Raw genomic sequence first — 11,713 nt, forward strand, 5'->3', positions numbered from 1 at the left:
GGGGGGGGGGTTTGATTCGACCCGATGCTTTAAAAAAATCAAAAACGTGTTCCTAAAAATCTAAAAAAATTCATGGTTCTTGTTTGAACCATCTACTTAACGGTACAATTTTGCAATATGCGTTTTTTAAAAATTATTGTTGATATAATTAACAATAAATAAATAAACTCATAGAAAAAAATAGTTTTTGTTCAAGAATTCATAACTCAGAGACAAATGAACGAAATTGAACGGTTCACAAACGAAATTAAAGGGGAAGTGTGTGTCTTTCAATAAAAAAATGTTGCAAGAAATTTTGACGGAATTGAAACCGTTAATTTTCAATTATTTTAGGTGTCAATGTAGGAGGTTTTGATAGAATAATACACATTGCTATATGCGAAACCATTTATTTAGTAACAAAAAATTATTTTTTTTTATCTAAATATGTACACAGAGGACCATGATTTTTTTATTCAAATAATATAAAGTGAAATCGTATGGTAAATGCACCTATTATCATTCGTGCTCCTATTAACGTTCTAACTTGATTGAAATGTAATAAATAATGAATTTTTATACTTTAACTTATCAGGAGTAATAAGTGCATTCTCCTTACTCTCGATGGTACAGAAAAAAAAGAAAAACAGTAAATTTATGTCTAGTGTCACCTGTCGAAATATATACGTAAACCGAAGGGGGGGGGGGGTTAAATCGACCCAAACTGCACTTTGACTGCACCCTATAGCTGAATGAAAAATACAAGTGACTCGAAACTATGCGTGAGGCTCCTATCCTATACTGTATTGAGTGAGAGAATGATCGACAGCGCGCAGTTTTTTCAGAAAAAGGTGGAGTAAACCCCGTAAAGGGTGTGTTTAACAAATATTAAACAGGTATTAGAAGCTTTTTCTACGGCTATAAATCTGAGAATGATGATGTTTGGGAAAAAGAGAGGTCAGACACTTAAAACTCAGGCCCTTCACAACAACCCAGCCGGGATCCGACCAGAATCCTTGTTGTATTCAGGCCAACCAGGGAAATTTCTACACGGGTTGTGGAAAAATTTTATGTATATACTACAAATCAATTTCTCTTATTACAAATTGATTATTTTTTATTTCGATTTCCAAATTGTCACGATCTGAAGAAAAAGACTTTTCTGTGACAGAATACGACAACGTCAGCTGATTTATAGCCGTAGAGGTTGTTGGCTATAAAATAATTAAAAATATAAAAATTGAAAGGTTCATAGAGCAGTTGGCCCAGGCAGATTCTCAGGCGGGCAGGGTGAGAGCGGTTGCAAATGTCGCCTTGGAATACGCGAGTACTCAATGCAGTATATTACGAAACATTATATATTCCAGCTGATTTTTTCAACAAAAAAAAGTACGGTAACTGCTGAAAAGTGAGAGTAAAATAGTGTATTAACGACGGGAAGTGTGAAGGAAGCCGACTGACAGCTGATGGCGCTGATAGCTGAACCGTACTGAATCATACTTCTTGGCAGTTTTTGTCAAATATCCACGTTTGGAGACCCTCTGAAACCGAAAAACAGGTTTTTACAAATGTATATATCTGCCTGTATGTCTGTCTGTATGTATGTATTTATGTATGTATGTATGCATGTATGTATGTATGTATGTATGTATGTATGTATGTATGCATGCATGTATGCATGTATGTATGCATGTATGTATGTATGTATGTATGTATGTATGTATGTATGTATGTATGTATGTATGCATGTATATATGTAAGTATGTATGTATGTATGTTTGTATGTATGTATGTATGTATGTATGTATGTATTTATGTATGTATGTATGTATGTATGTATGTATGTATGTATGTATGTATGTATGTATGTATGTATGTATGTATGTATGTATGAATGAATGTATGTATGTATGTATGTATGTCTGTGAACACGATACTTTCGAAAAAATCAATCTATTAGATTGTCCTTTTGCACACTCGTTTAGTGTCCTAAACTAAAGGTCAAGTTCGTTGGCCAGCCATTTTGGATGAAAATTCAAAAAGTGGGCTCATTTTGAATATTTTTTAGACCACTTTTTTAAAAAGTCCCAAATTCTCTGTACGGTTATTTATAGTATTCAAAAAGATGAACAATTTATCCTAATTACTTTTTTTGAAAATCCAAAAATTATCTGAGAGCATTTTCAAAATCCAAAAAAAAACAAATTAAAATGAACATTTTAAGCCAAACAACGCATGATACGAAAAAAATTTAAGAGAAGAAAAACTTTGCTTTCTGAAGGCCGTACAGGATTATGATAACAACTTTTTTAATTTGGTCGAAAAGTTGAACATTCCAAATTTGATCCTACAAAAAAAATAAAAAATCCACAAATTCCATTTTTTGGTTAAACTATGCAGGATACGGAAAAAAATGAAAAAGCTCAAATTACACGCACTGGAGAAAACTACAAATTCATAATGAATCACTTTTAGACACAAGTTACGAAAAAATTAACAAACTAAATCTGTGGAAGGCGGTACTCTGTACAGTAAAATGCGTAATAAAAAAATGGTTTGCCCAAATAAGTTCTGAAAATTTTATTTTCACATTTCTTTGATAGGGCACGCGCTTTTTACATTCACACCATAATGAGAAGGTATTGGTTTCATACGAAAAATGACTTTCGCGGATTCCATCAAATATCGACGTTTTGAGATTTCCTCAGAAGGAATGAAAAGTTTTCAGGTTGGTATCTGTCTGTCGTTATTGTATGTATACTGGATGTCTTTGGACCGACTAATTGAATCGAATTGGGCGTTGGCACACAGGTTTAGGGGCCAAAAATTTTAAAATTCCATGTAGGCTATTTATAGCACACGAGAATGTTAACAATTTATCTTGATGGATTTTGTTGATAACAAGAAAATTATCAAAGTTATGGCTTTTTCAAAATACAAAATGAAAATGAAAATTCTAAACAAATCAACGCACGATATAAAAAAGGCGAGAAAAGGAAAACGTTACTTCGCACCAAAAATACTGGATTTCTTGAAATTTTCACTTTTCGAGAATCCCTAATTCCCAATGAAACCGGTATTACGATGACGTCTGTCTGTCGGCCTTGTCATTATCGTCGTTGTCGTTGTAGTCTGTAAACACGGTAACCTTTGAAGTAATTATTTTATTGAATTTCCCTTTGACACACCTTATAAGGATATGAAAAGAAAGGACGATTTCGTTAGCCAGCTATTTTAAATAAAAATGCAATAATTTGGAGCAGTTTCAACATTTTTAAGACCACTTTTTCAAGATTTGAAATTTTCATATAGTGCTGTTGATGGTGCCCAAAATTTAAACAATTTATCTTAATGACTTTTTTTGATAACACCCAAACAACTTCACATAACAACTTTTTGATATTTGTTAAAAAATCGAAAATTTAAATTTTTGTCGCACAAAAATGATTTTTTATTACATTCTCATCATAATGAGAAGGCATTAGTTTTATTTGAAAGTTGTCTATCGCTAAATAATCTGAATAAATGTATTATAAGTTTTATACAGAAGTGTTAAACATAATATAGAAAAATTAACACTTTGGACAAAATCGAGTGCGAAGCACAAGATACGTGATGAGAATGTGTTCGTTAAAGCCGAAGAAGCTTTAACAAAGTAGAATTCACAATCACTAAATTACAGTTGTCGATGCTTAGTTCGTTAACCTTAATAGGTCTATGCACAAATGTGAGGCAAATACAAAGACCGAGCGCAAAGGGCGAGATGAATACATCGTCGAGCGCGAAGCGTGAGAACCAACAGTCGCGAGCCCCAGGCGCGCCCAAACTTGCGAGCGAAGCGAGCCGCGCGCGATGAGAATGTGCCCGCGAAGTGGGCAGATTTTTTATTGTTTATTGGCAAGTCCGAATAATTGGCGATTGCAACAGTTTCACTACAATTTGAATAATAGACGTGGTCTTGGAAAACGAAAAAAGTAAAACTGATGAAAGGATGCCGCTGTGAACTCGCTGCCAATAATCGATAATAATTTTGCAGTTTTATTTAAAATTATTTATTGAATTATTTCCATATCTTGAACTACGTGAATCAGTTTTCAAAAAATGTTAAAAAGCGATAGTAAGATAAAAGTCAATTACTAATAACATTAATAAAATAAATGTTGCTTACACGGTTTAAAATGTTATTAGTTAAAATTATTTTCTAAAAATATGAGCATTTTCAATTGTTGAAAACTGCTATTATTTCAATTTGCAGTGGTGCAGTTTAAATTCCGTTGCAATTGAAAGTTGCTTCTATATTTTCCAATTTAATATTTTCAGTCCATGTGTCCGGTCTAAATACCTATATACCCACTTTTTATCAGAAACCAATTCATATCTACACGAAATGAGATATCGAGTCAAAGTTGGGGCTATTAAATAAAAGGTACTATAAACGGTTCATCTGGGCATAATTGTTTATAATTATAAAATAAAAATGTATAAAAAGTGATTTTTTAAATCTCTCTGTGTGCACTATTTCGATATCTATGAATAATAAATCTTTGCGAATATGGCTCAACGATTTAAAAATGTTTGCAAAGTTTTGCAGATAATTTTTTCTCTATTAATAGCAAAATTCTTTACAACAAACAAATATGCACAACTACAAGTCTATAATTTTATATACATTTTAAAAATATTATGATTTATGACAAGGCAAGATATACAAATAAGTCAATAAATAATTTTAAACGAAATTGCAAAATTAGTATCGGTTATCATCTGCGAGTTCACAGAGGCATCTTTTTATCTCTTGTAAACTTTTACTTTTCCGAGACCACGTTACTATTCTCAACGAAAATTTATTTTTTAGTCAACTTGCAATGATACTGTTGCATTCGGAAATCATTCGGACCTGTCAATAAACAATAAGAAAAGAAAATTACAAATTGCATTTCTTTCACATTTAAAATTCCCGTTAAGACGCAGTACGATTCAGTACGATTCAGTACGATTCAGTACGATTGAGCTATCATCACTCGGAGCTGTTAGTCGGATTCCTTCATACTTCACGTCGTCTACATTATTTCACTCTCACTTTTTAGCAGTTACCTTTTTTTTGAAAAACTATAGACTAACCATTTTCTCTCCCCCACGACCTCACGAAACACCTTGCGGGTTCTAAAAAATTTTCAAAGTGCATTTATAAAACTCAATTATTGTCGGTTGTTGATAAGGTTTGAGTTCTGCTCAGATTTAGCCATTCTTGTGCACCCTGCTCTAACAGCCTTAAGAAGCAATAAAATGCAAAAATATAATGTGACGATGTTTTATTTGAAAATTGTATATTTTGAGCTATCTAAAAAACAGTTTTCCATAAAGTAATCAGAGTTAAAAGAGTAAAGAATGGGGATATGTTGATGTTCGTCGAAATAAAAAGTATATAAGAAGTCATAGGTGCCGCTATTTTATTTGTCAAAATTTCAATAACGAAAATCTGAAGGTTTGGGAAAATTGCCCCTATGCACGTATGTACTTTTCTGATGCCAAAATTTGCTCGTACTTTCTTGCTTAAGTTTTTGGTGTGTTTTTTTGTCACCGAGTTTCGGTCTTGCTTTTGGACACGGCTCGAAGGTTCATTCATTTAAATCGAACAAAACATTCGCTCGCTCCAAACATACACATTCAGGGCTGTGTGCGCCATTTGTGTTGGATTTGGACGATTGCTAATAGCTTGGTCCAATTAACGCGCAGAAGGTTATGTCCACTTTGTCGCTACGCTACTGCTTGTCACACATGACCGAGCACCACCTCTCTCTCGGCCCCGCGGTCCCAGTATATCCAAAATGCCGTAGATTCACATTATAAGAATGTCTCAAATAGAATTCCCAGTGGAATTCTAAGATAATTGTTTGTAAACGTAGAATTTTGAAGAAAGGCCATATTTAAATTTTATTAATAATTATTTTGCATTGAAATTGGAAATATTTTACAAATATCTATAGTAACTTTATTACTATCATATATTATCATATATCATATATTACCATTATTACTATTATAATAATTATTATTATTACTATTTATCATATCAGTTTATAATGCATTTTTTTATGGAAGAGAATAATACAATAATTAAAACATACTTTTCTTTCTGCGAGGTCTATATTGCATTGAAAAGTTTTAGCATTTACTTTTAAATATAGGAAGACTCGGTTTACTATGAAGAGCTTGCTACAGAGAAGCCGAGCTTCGCGGCAGTGCGTGACGGCGCCGGCCATAAACTTTGAGCCCTATGGCGTATTCTTTCATCTTGGTTTAGTGTTTAGTTGCTCAAAACGGAGTTAACCTTTTGTTAGGTGACACCGGCGATGGTATTCGGCAGTGAAAACGCATCTTCTTGTACGCAAAAGAGAGTCCAACTTCAACCACGAAACGTAAAAATGGAATTCAAATAGTAACAAAAAAATGTACGTCTTTTCGAGTGGAATACTTTTACGAACCTTCAGAGAATCAGATCTTTGCACTCAGAAACAATTATTTTATTTAATTCGTGCAAATTTTCTTTTGTATGTCTGTAAGTATTTTGAGATTTTCCTCTATACTTTCTGGAAACTACTAAGAGTCTTTTCAATTTTTACCTTGTTCGAATGAACATGGATATGAAAAATATTATGCGTATCTTTTTACATTAACGATGGCACAAATCCTCCATTGACGGTTCCTCATAGGTTAATTATAATGAAAACTTACGGTTAAAAGTTGGCCACCTTAACATTTTATTTAAAGGTAGGTTTCATGACAATGCAAAAAATTCAAATAATGCCGTTGCATACAAAATAAAGTTTCAAAACAGTTACATAATTGGCTATCAGTAATTATTTTTTCTATGCTTTTTTCCGTTGATAAAAGGAGTCTTTAGTATCATTGTCAGCCCCGTATGGAACAAATTTTTCATGACAGTCCTGTATCAGGTCTGACTTTATCGAAACTCTAAACTATTCTGGGTGATCTGATCTGGCTCAGGTCTGTCGCTAGTCTTTTTCCCATGTTCATTTATTTAAATTCCCATGTCATTTATTTAAATAACCGATGCCGATGACTTGCGTCCTATGGTTTGAAATCGACGGGGGGCTTGGCTGACTTACGTCCTAGCAATCCGTTACTTCTTTCCCTCTCCACTCGTGGCTTCACTAATTTTCCTTAATAAGTTACTCAAATTAAATCGCCAAGATAAAACAGGGTGGCAACTGAAATAAATACACAAATTACACATACCCAGTGGGCACAAACGTTAAAGAACATCATTAGAACGGCTCTAAAACGTCCTAAGTCAGTCCAATTAACGATCCGTAAACGTGCAGTGTTCCAGAGACGTTTTAAAGACCTATTTCGAACATAAAACGTTTTTAGAACATTATTTGGTCTGACTTAGGACAGTTTTTAAAACGTTCAAATAACGTCTTTTGACTTGTACGTCCAAGAAACGTTTTTAGGACGTTCCAATTACGATCTTAAATTTCGCGCCCACTGGGTATTTTCCATTCAATGAGCTATTTATATCACTTTGAGCTAAGACCGGAATTTCCTGAAATACTAAAAATATCTATTATCGCATTAAAATAATATAAAAATAACTTGCTATTTTCAGTATAGTCTTATCTAATTTATGCAGGTAAGAATTTACAATTTCGTCTGATGGTTGAATTGGCTTTAGTTCTTCAATAAAAACCGTGTCAACTTCGGATGAATATAAAAAAGCAAGGCCAAAAACGATTCTAAAAAAATAACAGAATTCTGATTTTTTGTTTTTACATTCATTGTTTAATCCCAATTCTTGAATTTTTGCTTCACCCACATTCACCTAAATGAAATATTAAACCTTTACTAGAGATGTAACCGTTAAATACTTTGCGGATAGCTGAATGCATACTGATTTTGAAATCTACATAATTATGTAGTAATTATTAAACGAAAAAAATATTATTGCCTCTCAAACGATACAGAATTTTAGTTCAGCGACTCTAACCTTAACATGGAAGAGGAGCGTCATTTGCTCGATGCGTTTTTTTGTGCTAAAATCTTCTTCGTATCATATCTTTTTTGTCAAATCTTCACGTTTTGAGACCTTATAAACCAGAAAAACAGCGTTTCGCGAATGTGTATGTCTATGTGCGTAGATATTTAGTTTTTATCACCATAATTTTCGAAAGAATTGTCATATCGCGTATTGTCATCTCAAAGACCTTGTATGCTTCGTAGAGCAATATGCCGTTTAGAAATACTAGTATCCCAGTAAAAAGCCTTGCATTCAAAGGCATTACAATTTTTGAATCCCTCAGAATGCTGTTTCTGTCCTTTGTTTTTTAATGATCATTAGGTGGCGAAAATAATAAGATTCCAATATATTTTAAATCCGATCGGAACCGTCAGCTGTAACCTCCAATGAAGAAAAAACACAATTTTCGTTTAAAGCATTAGAACGCGCTCCAAAAGCATGAAATTTGCAAAATCTAGTAGGATTGTAAACGAGAATACATCTGTTTATCGTAAAATGTTCGCTTTGTTAAAATATTATTAATTACAACAATATTAAATCGTAAATGACCGATGCTATGTTGTAAAAAGCTTTTTACCTCATTATTATTCGAAAAACAGTAAGTAAAAGTAGCGAAACTTGCTAGATTAAAAGAGATCAAAATTTCTCTATTTCTTGGTTACTTTGTGGTCTTCAGAAGAATATTGTCGACGCTAGGTACAGAAAGGGCTTCAATTTAAGAGATAACTTTAACTGCTGTTGAGATTCCAATTAGGAGGACAAAAACGGGAGCCAGAATGATTCAATATTTCTCACGTTACCACTGGATGAATGAAATTTCTCAATACTTTGCAAGCCTTCTTACCGAGATAGCTGCTAAGCCTATACTAGTACAGTTGTAAGGACCATCCGGTACGTTTCCTCCAAGAAGTATACTTTATATGATAGCTCTAAGAACAAAAATATTGTTCTCTCAGCTATATCGTTTTTTACACGCAGTAATTTAAATTACTTTATGATTGAAAGTCTTAAGAGTAAACCTTTTGCACTCTGAAGTTTAATAAGAAAACGCTGTTTTATAGATACGAAGTCATTTTTTTGTCAATAAGCAAGAAGGAAGCGAAAGTGACCTATAAATTTTAATTTAATCTGATAATCGAAAAATGCGATTTTGTACAGTACTTTCACAGAACTGATAAGAAGAATTTAATGTAATTATATTAACTGATGGGTTTAAAGTCTCCTTTCAAAACTATACACCTAACATTTTCATATCAGGTCCGCTACTCGACTGGTCGTTATTTTTTGGTGGTTTTTTTGTTTGTTAGAGGAGTAAAAACGATGAAATTTCCGTGCACTAACCACATTCGAACCTTGGGGACCACGAGCCCAAAATATACACATCCCGTATATGTACATAATATACATACGCGAGAGATGCACACATGGTTGCATAGTCCACAAAGAGGTCTCTATGCTCTTTTTCTTTCATACCAATTATAGCTTGTATAGTGTCTTTTGTGATTGTCCACCCCTTAGTTGATTCTAAGAGTCTCGTCATCATATTGTCTGGCGTAAAATTTTCACTTGTCTTGTTTTTAAAACTTTTTCTAGCTACTTCCCACCTTAGACATGGGAATAAGGTGTGTTCTACGTCGCCTGTGTCGTCACAATAGTGACATTTATCCTTATCCCATTTTTTCTCTAGTGTAGTTACTCCATGAAGCAACCATGGCCTGAAAACGCCTGTGTCAGGTAGTAGTTCACTTCCCCGTGTTTTTGGTTCAGCCATGGTCTGATATCCGGTATTAGTCGCCAAGTCCAGTGACCATGTTTCCCATTTGTCCACCTTCCCTGCCATCTTCGCATCAGTTTTTCTGCACAATGCTTTGGGTCTATGCCATCGTACTTCTCTTTTCTTTCTTTAGCCAGAAACTCGATGGGAGGAATTTGTGCTATTACGCCGGCCCCTTCCGCTAAAATTATGCGAGACCCGGTGTACACCCTTATCTCCATGACCTTCTGTATTCTGTACAGCTTCCTGGAAGGCTTTTTATTTTTCATTGCTTCATGCCAAATAGGTGCGGCGTAGAGAAATTGTGAATGCACCACTCTTACAAAAACACTCCTTTTGGAAGGTCTCAAAACCTTTATATTGGGTATGAGACTTGCCAAGGCTATCATGGTCTTTTCCGCTTTCTCTACGGTTTTATCGATGTGCTCTCTATAGGTATCTTTAGTGTCGAGCCACAATCCTAATTGCTTCAAAGATTTTCGGCGGTATATTTCAACTTCCTGAACGTTAGAGGAAATTGGACTGATCTTCCTCTTAGTTGTCAGGATTTGCCTCTGTTTTTTCGGGTGCTGTCTGGAGTTTCTTTTCCTTCATACATTTCATGCTTCTGAGTATCGCTGTGTTAGCAGAAGTCATTAGCAGTTTTTCGTTCTTTGCTATTACTACCATGTCTATGTCATCAGCAAAGCCAGCTAGATAAACTCCTTATGGTAGTCCTAGTTTCAGGACATCATCGTATTGAATGTTCCAGAAGGTTGGGCCGAGAACAGATCCTTGAGGAACACCGCTGTTTACATCACTTGTCTTTATCTTTGCTTCAGCCTCAAACATCGTGGTTCGCACCGAGAGGTATGATGCTATTACGCCTATTAGTGTTCCATCCATGCCTCTTCTTTTTAAGCTATCAAGAATGACTTGCCACGAGACACCTTTGATGGCATTTTTCTTTCTAGCGTGATTAAGACACATAAGCCTGTACATGTTTTTGAATAGACAGCTGCCTCTTCTGCTTCCTTCACTAGCTAACCTCAGTTCTTCCTCCGCGAACCTTTCTTTACAACCTTGATCGTTGTCTATATATCTTTCTGGCTGTCGATCTGATTATTCCAAAGAAGGCGCCTTAGTGCAGGACTGGTGGGCATGGTGGTCAGAGAGGACGAATAGGTATCACAAAAATGACAACAAAATCGATTTATGGGATGATGACGAAACCCTTGAAAATTACTTGCACTTTTAGAAGCATGTTGAAAATTCAACCACTTTTCAACTACTTTTGTTGTTGGAATCTCGTTCAATCACAGAATTTTCATAAAATTTAATCAAATGCAATTGAAAATTAATGAAGGAGTATGCGCGTACACCAATGCGCCAAAATCGCCATGAAATTAACAAAGGAAAAGAAGCAGCTTTAAAGAGTATTTAAAAGTTGATCTAAACGGACGCGAAATCATTAGAATAATATAATTCCAATGTAACTTTCGTTTTTCTTCGTCAAAGCTGCTTATTTTTTTAAATATTATATGCAATTTAATAATCTCATGGTTCCAAAAAACTAGTAATTTTAAGGAATCTTTATGAGCTTAATTAAAAAATTTTGATTATTTAAGAATCTTGAATCGAACCTATTCAATTCCCTGAAAAATTTTACTTGTTTTAAAGTTCATAAACTATGCCGAATAAATTTATTTTCGTTTTAGTGAAATTTCAATTACACGTAGTTGAATTTTCAGCTGATTTGTTAAAATTTCAATTATACGTGCAGCTGATTTTTCATTTACAAATAGTGAAATAATTGAAATCTCAACAACCGTAATTGTATAAAATTTCAAACACATGTGGCTGCAAATTCTACCAGATATTTCTAACAGTGTGTATTACTATTTTTTAGCATAGTAACGTATTTCTCTTTACCAGACAGG

The 11,713-nt window shown here is 34.1% G+C and overlaps 1 protein-coding gene across 1 annotated transcript; it reads right to left on the reverse strand.

Annotated features, from left to right (window-relative positions):
* Window positions 1-9,712: 9,712 nt before the first annotated feature.
* On the reverse strand, window positions 9,713-10,463 carry LOC117169815. The gene is made up of 2 exons (XM_033356323.1): window positions 10,347-10,463; window positions 9,713-10,294 (listed from the first exon to the last, which is right to left on the reverse strand). The coding sequence occupies exons 1-2, from the start codon at window positions 10,461-10,463 to the stop codon at window positions 9,713-9,715; spliced, it is 699 nt and encodes a 232-aa protein (XP_033212214.1).
* Window positions 10,464-11,713: the final 1,250 nt, after the last annotated feature.

Source organism: Belonocnema kinseyi, chromosome 3 (assembly GCF_010883055.1).
Source record: "Belonocnema kinseyi isolate 2016_QV_RU_SX_M_011 chromosome 3, B_treatae_v1, whole genome shotgun sequence".
Taxonomy (NCBI): domain Eukaryota; kingdom Metazoa; phylum Arthropoda; class Insecta; order Hymenoptera; family Cynipidae; genus Belonocnema; species Belonocnema kinseyi.

Coding starts and splice junctions, on each gene's coding strand:
- LOC117169815 (XM_033356323.1), bottom strand. CDS start 10,463: ATGGTAGTAATAGCAAAGAACGAAAAACTGCTAATGACTTCTGCTAAC. Junction 10,295..10,346: donor CAGCACCCGAAAAAACAGAG/GCAAATCCTGAC, acceptor TCTAACGTTCAG/GAAGTTGAAATATACCGCCG.